Here is a 19,612-nt window from a genome sequence, read left to right as displayed (position 1 = left end):
GGGCCTTCAACAGGATCAGCAATGTGTGCGTGAAACACAAAATATACTAACCAAAAAAAAAAAAAAAAAAAAAAGCCACTTGATGTAAACGTGAAAAAAATGTTAACAGCTGTTAGCTGAGTGGTAGATAAACAGATGTCCATTAAATTGTTCTTTGCGCTTTTATCTTTGAAATACAGGCATACCTTGCTTTGTTGTGCTTTGCTTTACAGCGTTTCACAAATACTGTGTTTCTCACAAACTGAAGGTTTGTGGCAACCTGGCTATGAGCAAGTCTACTGGTGCCATTTTCCCAATGGTATTTGCTCACACTTCACGGTTGTCATATTTTGGTAAACCTTGCAGTATTCAAAACTTTTTCATTATTATTATATTTATTATATGGTGTTATGATCAGTAATCTTTGATGTTAGTATTGTAATTGTTTAGGAGTGCTATACCCCAAGCCTATACAAGGTGGTGAATTTAACATGTGTGTGTTCTCACTGCTCCACCAACTGGCTGTTCCCTACCTCTCTCCCTTCTCTTTGGGCCTCCCTATTCCGTAAGACACAACAACATTGAAATTGGGCCAATTAACAACCCTGCAGTGGCCTCAAAAGGTTTAAGGGAAAGGAAGGGTCACACATCACTCATTTTAAATCAAAAGCTAGAAATGGTTAAGCATAGAGAAGAAGGCATGCTAATAGCTAGGCTGCTCACACCAAACAGTCAACTGGTGAATACAAAGGAAAAGTTCTTGAAGGAAATAAAAAGTGCTCCTCCAGTATACACACAAATTATCAGAAAATGAAAGAGCCTTATCGGTGACACAGGAGAAAGTTTGAGTGGTGTGGACAGAAAAGATCAAACCAGCCATAATATTCCCTTAAGCCAAAGCCTAATCCAGAGCAAGGCCTTGACTCTCTTCAATTCTATGAAAACTCAGAGAGAGAAGCAGCTGCGGAAGCACAGTCGGAAGCTAACAGACACCGGTTCATGAGGTTTGAGGTAAGAAGCCATCTCCGTGACATCAAAGCGCAAGGGGAGGCAGCAAGCGCTACAGAGAAGCGGTGGTAAGTTATCCAGCTGAGGTAATTCACAAATTCATGAAAAACAGATTTTCAATGTAGAGGAAATAGCCTTCTCTTGGAAGAAGATGGCATGTAGGACTTTCATAGCTAGAGAGGAGAAGTCAATGCTTGGCTTCAAAGGTTCAAAGGACAGGCTGACGACGTTATTAGTGGCTAATGCAGCAGGTGACTTAAGTTGAAGCCAATGCTCATTTACCATTCTGAAAATCCTAGGGCACCTAATAATTATACTGCATCTACTTACTCTGCCTGTGCTCCAGAAATGGAATAACAAAGCCTCGATGACAGCCCTCTGTTTACAACATGGTTTATAAGATTTTAAACCCACTATTGAGATCTACTACTCAGGAAAAAGACCCCTTTCAAAAGATTACTGCTCACTGACAGTGCACCTGGTCACTCAAGACCTCTGATAGAGACGGATGAGGAGAAGAATGTTATTTTCGTATCACCTAACACAACATCCATTCTGCAGCCCATGACTCAAAGGGTAATTTTGACTTTTAAGTCTTGTTATTTGGAAATAGATTTTGTAAGGCTGTAGCTGCCATCAGATCCTCTGATGATCTGGGCAAAGTCAATTGAAAACCTTCTGGAAAGGACTCACCATTCTAGATTCCATAAAGAACATTTGTAATTCATGGGAAGAGGTCAAAATACCAACATGAACAGGAGTTTGGAAGAAGCTGATTCCAACCCTCATGGATGACCCTCAAGACATCAGTGGAGGATGCAACTGCAGATGTGGTCGAAATAGCAAGAACTAGAGCTAGAGTGGATTCTGAAGATGTGACTGAACTGTTGTAATCTCTTGACAAGGCTTTACCAGGTGAGGAGCTGCTCTTAAGGCTGAGTAAAGAAGTGGCTTGAGATGGAATCTACTCCTGGTGAAGACTGTTGAAATGACAGCAAAGGATTTAGAATATTACATAAACTTAGCTAAGAAACTAGTAGCATGGACTGAGGTTTCTTTCCTCAGGGTTTCTTTCCAATTTTCAAAGAAATTCTACTGTGAGTAAAATGCTATCACACAGCATCACATGCTAGAGAGATAGTTTGTGAAAGGAAGAGTCGATTCATTCGGCAAACTTTACTGTTGTCTTACTTCAAGGAGCTGCCACAGCCACCCCAACCTTCAGCGACCATCGCCCTGAGCACTCAGCAACCTCAGGACTCTGCGAGTGGAAAGATTCTATGACTCATTGAAGTTCAAGGGATGGTGAGCATTTTTTCAGTGTAACGTATGTACACTTTTTTTAGACAAAATGCTATTGCACACTTAACAGACTATAGTATAGCGTAAACAGAATTTTCATATGCACTGGGAGACAAAAAAAATTCATTTGACTTATTTTACTGGAATATTTACTTTATTGCAGTGGTTTACAACCAAACTCACAATATCTCCAAGGTATGCCTGTATTTCATTTTTAAAAAAGAGTCCGTCTGTGGGAGCACAAATGCAAAGGTATCTGTCACAGGATAGTTTAAAACATTAAAAATGTGAAAAGTGATTTCAATATGTAGGCTTGAAATTGCTTTGAAGATGCTGTAACTAAACAGAATTTTCCTTATCCACTAGAAATGATTTGAACATTTATTCATTCGCTTGCAAAGTTGTTTGTGATACACTGCTAAGGGGGTAATAAAGGACTGCCTGAACAGTCTGACTTGATTTTCATTTTATATTTATTTGTACTTTATGCATAAGACAAAAGTTCCAACAGCACTTATCAAGAAACCTCTGGAGAACGGTATCACTGGATGGTGGGATTATACCAGTTATTTGTATGTTTTAACAGTGATTACAGATTTACTGCAAAATAATTTCACAGGAAGCCAGAAAGCAGACATGGAATTCTGTGGTTTGGAATTAACTTCATAAAACCCCTCAAGTGAAGATTATATGATATCAAGGCTTTTCATCTATTTCTATTCCAAAAGCTTATCTTCTGATAGTATTTGGTTTGAATCCTAAGCCCTTCAAATACTCAAATTCATCTGTGGATTATGCTCCTCTACCATGAGTCTGGTAACATTTTTCAAGTAGTAAATGCATTTCAACCTGGAAATGCAGATTTCTCTCACCTGTCCTATTTCATTCAAACATCCCCTCTGAAATATGCACTAAAAGATCAAGCAGAGGCCTTGCATATTAAAGAACTCCTCAAACTTGCACATTCCCCTCTCTCTGTGGGAAGAGGTACAGGAATCCCTCTGACAGACCCATCCTTCCTTCTTAGATATACCCATGAAAATATAATTATCACAGAGTCCTCAAACCCCATTCTATTTTTAAATCCTAGAAGGGAATTCCAGAGGCTGTGAGAATCTCAGTAAGTAGAATGACACGGATACCTTCTCTTTCTTATCTTTTGACTTCTTCCTTTCCTTGTCCCCTTCTTTGTCTTTCCTAGAACTCATTTGTTTCTCCTTGTTCTCCTTGTTTTCTTTCTTCTTCTGTTTCTTTTTCATTGGACTTTTTTCTAGACCATCATCCTAAAAAACAAACAGGGCTATGAGCTTTTGCCACAAGCTTTACATTTAATTGTGTACTTTCTGGAGAAAGATGCACTGCCACCAGTAGTCATCAGTGCACCTACACTTAGAAGGCTGTTTTCAGGCATACAGCCTTAAGGCACTCACTCCTACAATTCTAAATGCTCTGGAAATAACCAGTTAAGCTCTTCACTTACATCTTCTCTTTAATTTTCATAGCAACCCTCAACATAGGCATTATCATTACCATTTCACAGATGGAAAAAACTGAGGAACCAAAGAGATTATTTACTGTCAGCTAGTAATTGGTGAGGTTGCTTTGCTAGTAATGAATTCAGGTATGCATGACTCAAATCCATGTTTATTCTGCACCTACTGCTGATCCTCTTGGAGCTAGTCTCAAAATACAAAGAGAAATGAAATAAAATGCCACAAAGTTGTCACTTGCTACAACAATACACTGAATGCTACCAATTTGTTTTTCATTTTGCTTAGACTAGAAGTCACAAACCAGCAGGCCTTAGGCCAATCCTGACCCCCGGATGAATTTTGTTCGGCCTGACAATGAACTGACCTGTGTAGCGCCCTCTTGTCAACCACAGTCCTCACCACTTCCTATCTTTCTCAACAAGACTGTCAATTGCCATGAATTGTTAAAATTTGCATGGTTCCCCTTCATTTACTTCGTTATCTATGAATTTGCAATTGCTGACTTAAATTAACAACAATAGTTCTCTCTCAGAGGTTAAGCAAAAACATGTCTATTCTATTTTCATTCTATCTACTCTGTATGTAAACCAAACACATCTCACATGGTTTTCCTGCTGACTGGCACAATGAATGAAGCTTAAGGAGTAAACCTCCACTGAAATCCAGCCTCATACCTTTACTTCTCCCTCTTCTGATGGATTGTCTGAGTGTCTAGGAGATGAAAACTCAATTCCATGCTCATCTTTCAGCCTGGGTGCTTTGTTTTCTTTCTTTACTCGAGGCTTCCGCTTCTTTAATTTGGCCTGGAAAGAGGGAGAAAAGAATAACTACAAATTAAGTCCCCCAAAAGCATTACCAAATAACACTATGACTCTTTAAAGAGTAGCAGGCATATAATTCAAACAGGAACATTCAGATGAAATTCTAAGAATTAATGAAAGTAAATTGACACTTCTCCCATGTTCATGATATACTGCTATGATATATCATATGATATATGATACACTGATTATGAAATATCCCATACCACATAAAAGCACTAATATCCTTGAACCTACTGATTCCATTTTTTGGAATTCATCCTAAAGATGTAATTCAGAAGAAGACAAAACATTTTAGGCACAAAAATACAAATCGAGATAATACATAAAAGACTTAATAGTAACATTAAGAAACCTACAACTATGCTATATCTAAAATAAAGATAAAGTTACTACATTGTTTATCTACTCAATCAAATACAATACAGTTTCTAAAATAACTGTAAACCACGACTGACTGCCTCTCCAGACCCTCCCCAGAATGTGCAATTACAGTACACATTCAACATATTATCTGGAGAATGACACAAATGACATGTTACGTGAAAAAGGACAAAGTACGGGATTATAGTGTTTTCTAAAATTTGTTTCATTACATAGGGAAATAAATACAGATGGCACAGCTCTAAGTGCTCTTCAGGAACAAACACACACAAAGGCTGCCGGTATCAGATGTAACAGACAGCTCCTAACTATGATTCGCATCTTTCTAGGCCTGAATTTGAAACGAAAAATTGGGGAAGTAAAAGGAAATCAAGCTCAGATGAATTAAAGCTTTTCTATTCCATAAAGAACATTTGTAATTCATGGGAAGAAAAGTAATCATAACTGACATCCAGCTTCTGAATTAACTGTAGATTCCAATTATCCAGTTTATTCCTGGGACCCACTGTTACAAGTAGTCCAGAGGTCGCTGTACCAACAGGCAGACCCAGTGGTGTTCACACAGTAACCAGAACTATGCTCCCAAACTCAGGAAGCAGCACAAAGAGCAACTATTTCTGGACCAATTGTATGACAGAGAAATGAGGACTGTTTTAAGGCAAAATTGGTGGAGTCTAGGCTTCTAAGTTGCCAGGAGGGTTACACCAATTATTAAGTGATTACCAACAAAGCTACCATCACTGGACCCTCAACAGCAGCACCCATGAGAAGGCACTGGTCTGTATGCGCCACCGGAGGGGCACCCCTTCTGTCTAACTCTGCAAGGCTGGAGCTGCAGCTCCCCTGAAGGACACCCAGTGGAAAGCTATACTCACCTCCTCCCCACCTGCCACAGCCCCCTTCTTCTCCAGACTCTTCCTGAGCAGTTTCAGCAGGTAATCGGCTCGGGTCTGTAGCTGCTTCCCCTGAGGCTTTTTATCCGTCTCCACAGGCAGAATCTTCAACAGGAAAGAAGAGAAGCACCCGTCACCACCCACATCCCGGTTAGTGGATCAGGATAAACAGAGACAACAGAACTGAGCAGACCTTTCCCTCCCCAACCACCCAAAATACAGATAAAGCCTCAGATCCTATCTCATGTCCATGGTTCCCAGTCACTGAAAATCCCTTACGAGCCGTCTCATTTTACAAAATGGGATGGAAAAATCCAGCTCTCCCACTGGCTCCTACCTGTGCTGTTAACAGGGTAGAACAACTCAGGTAGGAGGGGCTTGTTGGCTTCCTCTGCTAGAGCATCCCGGCCGTCGTGGATTTCCTCCTTCCAGGAGCAGGGAATCCCTGGAGCTAGGTCAAAGCTTTGTTTCAGATTGAAAATGCTTCTTAGAGCATTGCCGGAGAGCACTGAGCCGCGCCGGGACACAATCCGTCCCTGCTGCGACAGCTGGACCTCTCAGGCCAGACTGGATCTGACTGGTCTCAGTGCTTAGGGCAGGGTGCTGTCACCCTCTTAAAACATCATACATGGGATGAGCGTTGTTTGACGTGCCAGGAAAAGCCCTGCCAGGAGCACAGCATGGAGAGCATCCTACTGAAATTGGAGCCAGTCAGCTTTCCCTGCTTACAGCTCTGAGCACGGCCTTACTATTTGGTAGCCTGATTTGCAACACACATACTGGGAGGCTCAATTTTGTGGGAGAAGTACAGCCAATGTTTGATTCCATTACAAAAAATACCAAGGCATGTATCATTCTTCCTCTGTGCGTAGAAGTGAAACACAGTTGTTTCAAATAGTTTTAAACAAAGGCCAGGAAATACTTTTATTATTAATAATCTCACCCTGGTATTTGTTGCAATGAGATTTCATGTATAGTAAGAATTTTAAGATTTTTCCTATAATTTCCCCAAAATTTCACCTGGCTATTATCTTCATCTATTCAACAGTGCCAGAGTCTAATAAAGATGGTAACATTTCCAAATATAAAAAAAATTAAAGAAATCCCAGGAATTTACCATTGTACTACTCTCCAGTTTGGTCCCCCACCTCCCAGAAAACAGTTAAAAATAAGTAATCAATATAAAAATATTATATAACAGATCCTCCAAGGAATCTCCAACATCACAGAGATACTTACTTTGTCAGTTAACTTGAGCTCTGGATCCGTTTTAATTAACTCCCAGTTCCCATAGCCATGCTCATAAATGCCCAGCAACAGGCGAGAATCATCCTCCACTCCCCACTCGACATCGAAATGTGCAGCTTTGACACGACAGGTTAAGCAGTATCTAAAGGGATTTCAAAAGCAGGAGGACATCAGTGGAGGGGCCTTTTTGATTCGGAAATGAACACAAATTAATTATGGACAAAGTATTCTGACAGGCTGAAGAAAAGACAATGGAATCGCTACATGACTACACATCACTGTAACTTCAAATCTACTTTCTCACAGCACGACTGCCCACGCACATGCACAGAATACACTCACTTTTTTTTTTCTTCAGGGTCCACAGGGATAGATTTATGCAGCATCTCAAACTCTTCCTCATGTTGGATAATAGATTTCACATTGACCTGAACCCCAGATATCTTGATTGTTGGGCCTCTCTTTTTCCCTGGTCCTTTCCCTGAAGAATACCAATTTCACATTAGTGAAATGAGATTTTGCTAAAGGTCCACAGAAAACATATTTCAGCAAATACTAAATACTTACTCCCTTAAAACATATCTCTGGCTTACTGTTAGTTCAAAGATATAATCTGCACAGCATAAAAAATTAGTCAATGTTCATTAAAAACCCTCTATAAACAATTCGGTCTTTTAATATTTAGGACTTTTTTTTATTCACTGGTATTTAATTGTATTTTAATCTTCCTGCTTGTTTTATACTTTGTTTCTAAAAGTAATAAAATTAACAAAAGAAGATTCCAAAGGAATTTTATTGCTTAATTTTTTTCTTTTGTTTTCTAACTAATCCCATTCACACAGTTCAAAAATTCAAGTGTTTTAAAGATGATCTTCTCTATTAATAAAGAGATCAAGTTAATACAAATTGAAATGATGAACAGGTGTCAGGAAGTTATTCTAGCCCTAGTTTGAAATTAAAATCATCACAGAGGTAAAAAAAAAGAAACTAGTCAACTCTAACCAGAGTCTAAGGAAATCCATGAGATGCCACTTGACTGTGAGAGGAAAGATGGCTGATAGCCTGAGAAAATGATTCCTTTTTTTAGAAACATTTAAGTCAATGAAATGGCACTACAATTATATACAATTATTTAAAGAGTCTCATGTAATCCACCAGAATTTCACACAAATGCCATTCCCAACAATACTGATGAGAGCTGGAACAGAATGTGTTAAAATAGGAAAGGCATTTCTCTAAAAATCAGAAATCTGGGACTTAATCCCAAATCTGCACAAACTACCCCTTCTCTTTCCCCCTCTCACTGTTATAGCTATTAATCTCTCTGGGTCTGTTTCCTCATCTGTAAAATAAAAGGACTGCCATAGAAAAATGGGCAAAGGATACAGCGATAATTCACAGAAAAGTAAATACAAATGATTCCTAAACATGTGAAAAATATTCAACCTCACTCATGGTAAGAGAAATGCAAATTAAATAGACACATACTATTCATAACCTATCAGGTCACAAAAACTCAAAAATTTGAAAACGTTGGTGAGACTGAGAGGAAACAGATACTCATTCAATGCTGGTAAGAGGGTATGGTACAAAACAGAACACATACAAAATGACTCACCACAACACTGTAGAGCAAAAGCTTAGAAAGCTTAATGCCCATTAACAGGACACTAATACATCCATAACAGATTATGTATCTCTTCAAAAATCAGGCAGTGGGAAAAAGGTGAATCATTTTTAATAATGTACTGAGAATACAGTAGCCATATACAAAATAAATAAATAAAATGGATACATCAGGAAAATTCCCAAGTGGATCAGAGTTATAAAAGTAAATGAAATAACGCAAGGGGAAAATATCAGTGAATTCCTTTACATCCTGAGAGTAGAGATAATGTTTCTAAAGGATTCAAAATCCAAAACACAATACGGTAACAGACTGAAAAATTTGACTATATAAGAATTTATTTTTTGTTTTCTTAAAATGCCATAAGCAAAGTAAAATGAAAAATCACAACAAAAAGGGAGATCCTACAAATGAAGACTAAAAGTTCATAGAAAATGGGCAAAGTACATGAATAGTTCACAAATGGCCCTCAGAAAAGACATATAACCTTGATCATTAAAAGGAAAAATGAGATACCAGTTCCCACCCATCAATTTGGCAAAAATCTAAACATTTGACTATACATTCTGTTTGTGAGGCTTGTAGACAGTACCAATATAGATTGCTGGTGGCAATGCAAATGGTATCAGACTAATGGAGGAGAATTTGGCAATATCTAACAAAATTACATATGCATCCTCACTGGGGCCCAGAAATTCCACTTCTAGAAATCTTTCCCAAAGATATGCTGACAGAGATATGAAATACTATATTCATCAGACAATTTAGTCATTGTCTGGCTATATAATGGCAAAAGATCAAAAACAACCCAGGTATTCATTACTAGGGAACGCTAAAGTCTGAGTTAACACCTATCTACAAACTGGAACACTGCAATTGTAGAAGGAAGGAGAGATGGTCTCTACATCATGATAAGGAGTGATCTCCATATGTGAAAATAAGGAGATACGGAACAGAATACAGAGTACCTTCTTCTATACAAGAGGGGATATACACACTGTTAGGAAGAAAGAATGGAAAGATAAATGCAAAACTAATAGAAATGGTTACCTATAGGAGCGGAAGAAAACAAGACTGGAACACTGACATGAAAAAGCAAGATTTTCTAAATGTACTTTGTTTTATAGTTTTGAATTTGGACCATGCAAATGTTTTACATAACTAGAAAGAGAAAGTTAAATTAAAAGGAGAAAAGCAATCGCTAAAATTTGAAAATAAATGAAAATTACTCTACTACATATTAAGTTGTGGCATAACCACAAAGAGAAAAGTAACTTCATAATTTTAAAACAGTATTTTGACTGTTCATCACTAGTAGGATATATTCTAAGAACAAAAAGAAATGCAAAGAACTCAAGCTTTATATTAAGTCATCCTACAGTTAACAATAAGAATGGTATTGATATCCCCCATGTATAACATAGATAAGACAAGTACATAAATATATCTACATTTTCAGGAACAAAACTGATCAGTTTAAGAAAAGAGATATCAACAATCTTTCATTTGAATTGGAAATGTCAGCTGGACTCAGACTATGCTAACAAATACTAATTCACAGGAAATGCAGGTATGGGAAACAAGCAATGCCAGGAGGACACAATCAAAATAACGGTGAACATGCAGAACAAAGAGGGATATGGGAGGGAGGGGACTGTTACAAGGAATGACTCCAAAATACATCATGACACAGAAAACGCGAGGGACAGACAGTGTGCAGGCTGCACTGCCAGTTGTGTTAGGAGAAAAATATTATTCATTTTTGTATATATGTATTTTTATGCTCCTAGAGACAAGAAATAGGGACACCTGTTTCTCATTTTTGAGCCATGAGAATATAATGCTTATTCAAAGCAATTGTAATGAAAAGAGACACCATAAGCTTGAGGTTTACTTTTGGGTGTATTTGGGTGCTATGAAAGCACATATTCAGATCATTGTCCAAGCTGCTTAAGTTATTTAAGTTTCTTTTACTACAAAAAATGAAAATGCATTAACGCAACTTGGACTGTATTTAAGATGTTTTTAAATTCTACCTCCAATAATATCCTTGCATTTTCAATGCACAAATACCTCTTTACTTAAATAGCTAACACTGCAAGGCACATGCCATGTTAAGCACTTAACACGTATGGAATTACTCAGGCACCATCCAAACCCTTTTCAGGACTAGTACTCCATTTTGCAAATGAGACCACCAAAAGGAGGATTTCTATTGGGTCTTGTACTTAAATGGCAGAGCCAGATTCCAGGTAAACTGGCTGCATCCAGGGCTGAACACTTAACCACAGCCTCCTGGGAACCATGGCTATCACAGTGGAGGGTGACCGAAGGAGGGGGGAAATGGCACAGATCCACCACACAGCCCAGTGACCCAGAAAGACAGCACTCCCCTGCCCTATCAGGTTCAACTATGGCATTGTCCTGTTAACAATCACACTTCAGAGCTCTTTCCTCATAAGCCTCCCAACACCTTCTGCTTTGAAGGACAGACAAGAACACTTTCTGGTGTCTAGAGAAAACGCACTACAGGTCAACTCCAGTTATAACAAACTCAAGTGCCATGAAAATCTCACTGTTACAAAAACATTTACAATATTCATCCAACATTTTATTTATTCCAATTAGTTCTCTAAATGCCTTTAACTTTGTCACAACACAATATGTATATGTACATCCAAGATAATCACTAGTGCTTGTGGGTCTATAATGTTCTCACTTGTAGCCAAAAGACAGATGTGCCTGCTCAGCTTTGCCACTTGGGTCTTTATAGCATTCAAACCAATTGAAACTTTCTAAGCAACATAAAAAGAACATGTCCATCTTGTTCATTACTCTCTACCTCCTGAAAATAAACTTCATTTGTGAGTAGTTCAGTTGTAAAAACACTATGCGTTTTATGTTAGCTCACATAAAGGCTGGTCAGATTACGCACCTCAAAGGATGAGGGATGCATGATATGAGCCTGTTCTTCTTAAAAAACAAAAAGCCCATTAGCAGCTTTAGCAGAAACCTCAGCCCGCCAAGTGCTAAGTTCGGGAGAACCACTGAAGGAAGACCCGCTGACTCACCCCCACTGGCGTTCTCTTTCAGCTGGTCTTCATACTCCTGCATCGCTGAAACACAGCTGTTGTGGATCAGTTCACCCAGGCGTTTCAGATCCGCTACGGACTTATCTACCAGCTCAGCATCACGTGCTATGCACTCCAGCCTGAGGAGGGACAAATATGGGGACACTTCAGGGCCCAGGGCCTACTTTTCTAATGTCACATGAGATTACCACCTGGTCTCATATAAGCTTGCTCCTGCACACTTTTTTATACACTCCTGTATTGATCATTCAAGGTTCCTACAAAAACCCTCCAACAATGACTGAGAGCTAACTTACTCATTTTCACCATAAAGAAGTGTGCCTTGGAACAGTCCACAAAAAAAAGTAACTTCAAAAGCCAGAGGCGACAGAGGCCAGCTTTCTTTACTAACTAAATGGGCTGTCTGGTAACATAGCAGGTGAAGTGCCAGAAAGCCTTAGCACTATTGTGCTCGCTCAACTTCCTTTCTCCAGCCTACTTGAATTCATTGCAATATTCTTAGAAGCAAGTTAGTTTCTTTTACAATATGTTTCATTTATCTCCAAGTCATATGGAGCATGTGCATATGTTAATTTTTAAAAATCAGGCTGTCAAAAGGTGCCAGGCCCTGTGGTGTTGATGGTAAGTCGCTGAAAGGCATTCTACCCTGGGTGGTCAGCAAGTCCTGGAAAGATGCACCTTTCTCAGTTTCAAGGTTGCTACTGCTACACATCGCTACTTCATCCCCAAGTGGAGAGGACAAAACAAAGCACAGAGGCTTGTCATTTTCATCTGCTCCAGAAACTCAGGAGTAAGAGAAAGGAACCTGGTACCTCCTTTAAGTCAGTACTATTATTTAGAGGATAGATTGCTAATTTTGTACAAAACGCTAAACTAGATGAAATAGTCTTTTGTTAAAAATCCAACTTCTGAATTTATTTTCTAAATGACTGTAAAATTGTAATGACCCTTCCAAAGTTACTACTGACAAGGTGTTAACTCTTTTTTCAGTTAAACCTAGCAACAATTAATCCTTTAAAAAGTAGAAGACTCTAAAATCACAAAAAGTCTTTTATCTTTGACATGATTAAATCTAAGAACTAGAATGCACACTAACTACACATTTCTCAAACGGAATTATCTGGACATTTGTTCTCTGTACTATATCTGGAATGTACTTCTTCATATCCCATTCAGGTAAAATCTCTGTATAGTCAGTCATCTTTGTCATCCCTCCCCACAAAGGGACATGCACAATCACACAATAAATAAATATTTGTAAAAGAATGTTTCCGGGAAAAAAATTGTCCCCAGCATTAGTATTAAATGGGTAAGTAACAGTACCCAAAAAATGACAATGTATAATGAAAGTGAAAAAAAGATGTATAAGGAGCTTACCGTTCAAGAGGGAGACCAAACTTCTTATATGCCTTGATGAACCTATGAATATATCAACAAAACACATTTAAAAAACAGACTTAGTTATGTTAATGCAGACATATCCTGTGATGAAATATAAGCCATGCACATTGTCAAAAATGGATTGGACCCAAACCTTGCCATTAAATGAACCACTGTTGAATGTCTTTGAAACTGGTAAGCTAAACCATCAGCACTTTCTAAACAGCAAGATGTCCATGATACATCAACAGGCATCACTATAACATGCCAAATTATTAAAATCATCTGGTTAGGTAACATTGTAAGGGGAGATACTGTATAACAATGTAAGGGGGGGGAATGAAAATAGAGGACATGGCAATTGAAGACCATGAATATGAATATGATAATAGCTAAGAAACAATATTAAAGGAACAGCATGGATACAAGGATTAGGAAAGTGTTATATGTGAAAGTGAACCTGAGGATTATTCCTCAACTCTACATTTCTCCTTCTTAATGTGTACTGAAATATTTTATGTACATAATAATATGATATCTGAGATTTACTTCAAAATAATACTGAGAGGAGACGGATTTCTACAATGATGGAGTTAGGAACCTCTGAAAATTTGCTTCTCCATAAAGGCAACAAGAACAAAGGCAAAAATTGTCAAAATCAACTTTGTTGGAACTCTAGAAATTAACCAAAGTCTTAACAACCATCTAAGAAGCACTTTCTCAAGAAAACGGCTGAATCTCAGTAAGAACGGTGAGTTCTGTCATTTTAATTTGCTCTAATCCAATGCTCAACTGCCTTGAAAGCCAACACCCTTCCAACTACAGCAGTTGTGCAAAGCTGCAGCGTGCCCCTGGAGGGTAAACAATGGTTTTAGAGCTTCCCCCAAACTCTTTATCGGCGAACAGTGCTTTCTGACCTGCCTGATAGCACCCTGAAGCACTCCACTCTCGGGCTTGTCTCCATTTGGCTGTGTATGCGGAGCACTGCTCACAGCTCATTGGTCAAAACGATCAGAGGCAGAGGTTTAACAGGTCTGTCCTGTGCTTGCTCACAGCTGTGCACATTGACATGGCTCTACCAGGTAGAGATATCAACAGGATGACTAAAAGATGAAAAGGAAAAACTGATGTCCCATAGGGGGCTTTGAAAAGCTGACATATTCCTGAGAATCTGTCAGACTGCTCATGTGCACAGCTATGAGCAAGCACAGGAGAGACCTCAGGAATAATTCATGTATCACCTCTGGCTGGCCTTAAAGCTCTGTGCAAGCAGGAACTGAATGATAAAGCAGAGCTGTACACTGCCTTAAAACACGAAGCATTGAAAACAAGCCACAACGAACACAGCCCTTCAGCAAAGGCTGGTAGGTTCCTGGCTCAAGGCATTTAAGGAAATCTCCGCTCAATCCTTAACTGACACTAAGTTAAATGAGAAAATACTTCAGATGACATGGCAAAGAATACAGACTTCACAGAACTAGTCCAGGGAAGTTACTAAAGAAGCAAACAAGTAAATACAACCAACTCTGACTGACAGGAAGAATCTGGTTTTCAGATTTGCCAATCTATTACGTAAGATGCCCAGTTTTCAACAAAAAATTACGGGTAACACAAGAAACAAGAAAGTGTGGTCCATATACAAAGAAGGGGGGCGGGGGGAAGCAGTCAATGGAAATAATCCCTGAGGAAGTCCAGAATTTGGACTGAAAAAGAATGAAAACTATGCTTCACAAACAGGAGAGTTAAGACATTTCCAGGTGAACAAAAATAGAGACTTTGTTGCTAGCGGACCTGCCCTAAAAGAAATACTGAGGAGTCCTTCAGGCAGAAACACAAGGACACCAAACAGCAACTGAGATCCACGTGAAGAAGTAGCAGCTTGAGGACAGCTGAGTAAGTTCTCGGAGTCACACCGACAGAAGGCGGCAAGGGGAAGTAGCCGCGCGCCGGAGCGGCTGCGGGTTCAAGATGCTGGAGACCGCGACCCAAGTATCGGGGAGACGGCATATATTCTATCCTGTCAATGCCTGTATATATTTATATTTTTCCATAATAAATTAAACAAAGAAAGAAGAACAAGTATAACACTTAGGGGAAAGTGTTTCAAATATATTTACCTAAAAGGGCTATCTGATATAACAGCCTTTTTAATATGGATTGGACCACAAAGCTATCTTCATACTTTCTATTTTGTTCAGCCTTTTTAAAGATTTGGCTTAAAAAATATCATGAAAAAATGGCTTCAGAAGTAGCAATTTTAGATATCTTTTTCTGGAGGACAGAGAAATGTAAATCAGCCACCAACAAATGCGCAGTAAGTAGTGACATAGGAAGATGTCTAAAATTGATTACTAGTGAAATAGAGCAAGCTGCAGAACGTTATATTGTTTATACTACTAAAAACCAAGCCACCATCAAACTGGCATCAGCATTCACACTGATGGGAAGTAGACTTGGGGAGATGGGGTGTGTGAAGTAGCAGTATCTGTACCACTTAATTTTTTATACTCAACAGTATTTCTTTTATATGTAGATACATATGTACATATATATGTGTGTATGCATGCTATGTATTCATGATCTTGAATAAAAACAACAACAGAAAGTTTCCTCCCAAATTTACCTCCAATTGTCTCTTTTTTCTCAGTTGGGCTTTGTGAAAATGCTCAGAATAATCAGAGATCAGGAAAGAAACCAAAAAAAAAAGCAACAAACAACAGAGCTCAACTGAGGAAAACATGACAAGGAAGATTCATCCTGGAGACTAGGGGTACGACTCGATCTCTCGCCTTCCCTTCAGGTCTTAGCCCTCCACCCACCCTCAGAAATGCCAGGAATCCAATCAGCAAGAGGCTCACGGCAGGACCTTCCAAAGAGCCCAAGAGAGAGCAGAGCCTCCACCAACCTTCGAATTTCCGCATCAGTAAATCCCTCTACGAGGTCCTTCCGCACACTTCGGGGGCGCCCTCTGCGCTTTGGCTTCTTGTCATCATCAGAGTCATCGGTCTCGCTTTCAGAGGCAGAGGATCTCTGCGCCTGCCTCTTAGACTCAGTGTCAGAGTCACTGTCATTTGTCTGAGCCTGGAAAGGGAAAGTCACACTGTAGCAAATGCCAGGTTCAAGAGGTCTAATAAGGACTAAGACAAGCCCATCTGAATACTCTGGTACCCAGAACTTCCCATGGCATCAGACAAGTCAATCTTCCTTTATGAAATAGGAGGCAGCTATCATGTAATGAAGGAAGATGTACTTGGGATACTCAAGCTTCCAGAGACATACTGTTACATAATGATAAGTGAACTGTAATAAAAATATTTGAATTGTAGGTTCATGTTTTCTTCCTTGGGCAAGTTACTTTACCTCTCTGTGCCTTTGTTTTCCATTTGTAAAATGGGGATAACAGTTCCTATAATATAGAGCTTTCATATAAGGATTAAACGAGTCAGTAGATGTAAAATCACCTGGAAAAGTGGTCAATCACTGGAGGCTATTAGCTAATACTGATTTGCTATAATCATGGAAAATCTGAGTCTACTATCTCCAACAAACTGGATAAGTAACACTTACTTTACCTACTTCAGTGTTGCTGCAAAAATCAAATAGCACATGAAGCAAGACTAAGAACAAATAGCAGCAGACTCACAAACTCAAAGAAGGAACTAGCAGTTACCAAAGAGGAGGGGTAGGGGAAGGTGGTGGGGAGGGAGGGAGAAAGGGATTGAGGAGTATTATGGTGTGGTGGGGGGGCAGTGGTCATGGGGAAGACAGTGTAGGACAGAGAAGACAAGGAGTGACTCTGGCATCTTACTACACTGATGGACAGTGACAGCAATGAGGTATGGGAGGGGACTCGATAATATGGGTGAATGTAATGACCACATTGTTTTTCATGTGAAACCTTCATAAGACTCTATATCAATGATATTTTAATAATAAAATACAAAAAAAAATTTTTTTAAATCAAATAGCACCTGTGATGTTTTGTAAACTGAATACTCTCCATGTACTTTGTTTACAGTTATATTGTCTCTAATTAAGTACCTATACCAAGTGAATAAACTTAAAAGGCAGAAAGGTCTGATTTTCTAAAAGACAACAGCATTGCCAATTAGAACCAAATTGTTAGCATTACTGGTTTTAATCTCAACGGCAAAATGCAAATTTGTCCAACTTAAATCCCATTCAGCCATCACACAAAGAGCCAAAGGTCAAATGTCTCACAGATGTGCTCATGGACCACGTGCGTTTTTCTATTTTCATCCGCTAGGTTTCCTACAGAATATCTCTGCCATGTTAAGGCAAAGCTACAAGGCCTCTTCTTCGAACAGCACTTCTGTAGCTTTTATGGCACGAAAACTTTCATATCACTTGATCACCTTTTTAGTGGAACTCCTAATTCGAGGCAGCATATAAATTTCTTCCAGTTCCTTCTGCCGCTCTTCCTCCTCTACTTTTCTCCTTTGCTCCTCTGGGATGATCTCATCCCAGTCCTTGTGAGGACGCTCCTCTAGTTCTTCTTCATCTTCCATTGTTGCAAAGTTGGCAACCTTAAAACAAATGGACAACCCGTATCTGACTGTCATTTCCCTATTTCCCAAACACCATCTACTAAACTACCAACTCAACCAGTATTTTTAAGTTAGAGGCTATAAATATAAGAACTCTGTGGTATTACATAATCAGGTAAACAATTTCCTACTAATCTTCTTCCCCTTACCCTCTCAAAACCCACTTGCCAAACCTTCAAGTTCATCAGAAATTTTACTGAAAAGTAGGTAAACACACACAGACATAAATTGTCTTGTAAAAGTTCTATTGAGATTTGTTGTTAAATCATACACATTTTTCAATAAACATGATTCTAAGTGGAAAACTTAGATTTGTGTAGATTATAAAATGCTGAATACCTAATACCAGTCCATTAACAGTTCTGTAAGTTGAAACTGTTACTGAATAGAGCTCATGTCAAACAACACAGAAACACAAAGCACCAGCTATCATCTAGCCAACTAATTACCTTATTCATTTTCATCAGAAGTATAAAAGCTAAAAGTATGTACTGATTTCATATACTTAGAAGTGCACTTTAGTCTTAGGAATGAAAATGAGAATGTAAAACACAAAAACCTCAAATAAACCTGAAAGAATATTCTGTTTATATCATATCAAATATTTAATATGTTACCTATTTGTACTGAAATAATATGTGTATCCCAGGAAAAAAAAAATCATCTAAATGTATACATTTTGAAGATTATGGCTACACTGAAACACACACCAGCTTTGGCCCCGCCTCTGAGCATAGTAGGCATGCCCCAGGCCTGGGCCCCACATTCTCTTTATTCCTTACCACCTCCTATGCAGAGTATTTGAGGTTCCATTCCTCAAAGTCACCTGCAGCTGACAGTGAAGTCAGAACTTTGTCTTATGAACAAAATTATGAATTAACTCTAACTTCCAACATGGGTATCATGATCTTCACAATCATATTTGTTAAATAAATTCCAAGACAAAACAAGAGATATAAATTTCTTAGATTGAAAATTTAACATTTTCCTGTTTTATAAGAATCATCTGGTTAACCTATCTCTTAAATTAAGGACTGTCTGTAATTACTTTAGATCTGACTTTCAAAAGAGTCAGATGAAAATAATATTAAACTGACACAAATGCATATATATGCTGGTGATTCACCCAGTTGGGAATTTAACTTTTCCAAGAGTGCACAGTGGTCAGAGGCCAGGATATAATCAAAACTCTGTATCTCTGTGACCTTAGGAAATCTAAGTAGACTCTCTGTTCTCAGTTTCCTCATCTATAAATGAACTAATACCTGGTTCATCATAAGATTGTTTTAAGGACCAAAGCAGTTAATATATGTAAAATACTTAAAACAATGCTTGAAGTATACACAGTAAAAGTTACACAAGTATTGGTTATTATTACTTAAGAAAATGGTAACCTTAAGTTATCTCAAAAAATGTGTGCTGCACTATCACATGATGTTAATACTCCTGATAAAATATTATCAGGAAAAATAAAATCAATTCAACTCTGAAGCACTCCAAAAATAGAGCCACTAGAGCAAGCAGACTTCTACCATTGATCAAACCACCTGACCAGGTGTTGACTCATAATAGCCAAAGGGCTTAAGAAAGTCAAGAGTCACCAGTCATGTGCTGACCACTTTTGATTAACCAATAGTATGTGTAAATTTTTATATGTAAATAATCACACAATAAATCTTCTAACCAAGATACCATCATGAAGATTACTTCTGTTTAAGAAAGGAACAGTGGTCACAGAAGTGGAATCCAGCTGAAACAGTAGATTCACCTTCATCCTCAGACACATTTACTCTGATCCTGGAGCTCTCTGATCCACT

The 19,612-nt window shown here is 38.5% G+C and overlaps 1 protein-coding gene across 5 annotated transcripts in view; it reads right to left on the bottom strand.

Moving 5' to 3' along the window:
- Nucleotides 1-19,612, bottom strand: part of CHD2 (chromodomain helicase DNA binding protein 2) — a 129,349-nt gene that overhangs the window by 21,974 nt on the left and 87,763 nt on the right. For all 5 annotated transcript variants that reach the window (XM_037000531.2, XM_073227225.1, XM_073227224.1 and 2 more), the window contains 9 exons: nucleotides 17,604-17,774; nucleotides 16,133-16,308; nucleotides 13,225-13,266; nucleotides 11,827-11,966; nucleotides 7,471-7,609; nucleotides 7,120-7,270; nucleotides 5,863-5,985; nucleotides 4,457-4,585; nucleotides 3,432-3,572 (listed from right to left, as the gene is read on the bottom strand). In XM_037000531.2, the coding sequence (XP_036856426.1) occupies nucleotides 3,432-3,572; nucleotides 4,457-4,585; nucleotides 5,863-5,985; nucleotides 7,120-7,270; nucleotides 7,471-7,609; nucleotides 11,827-11,966; nucleotides 13,225-13,266; nucleotides 16,133-16,308; nucleotides 17,604-17,774 (1,212 nt within the window). The remainder of the gene's footprint in view (nucleotides 1-3,431; nucleotides 3,573-4,456; nucleotides 4,586-5,862; nucleotides 5,986-7,119; nucleotides 7,271-7,470; nucleotides 7,610-11,826; nucleotides 11,967-13,224; nucleotides 13,267-16,132; nucleotides 16,309-17,603; nucleotides 17,775-19,612) is intronic.

The sequence above is a fragment of the Manis javanica genome, chromosome 18 (assembly GCF_040802235.1).
Source record: "Manis javanica isolate MJ-LG chromosome 18, MJ_LKY, whole genome shotgun sequence".
NCBI lineage: Eukaryota > Metazoa > Chordata > Mammalia > Pholidota > Manidae > Manis > Manis javanica.
Note: the sequence above shows the minus strand (reverse complement) of the source record. Positions and strands in the feature narration are given on the sequence as shown.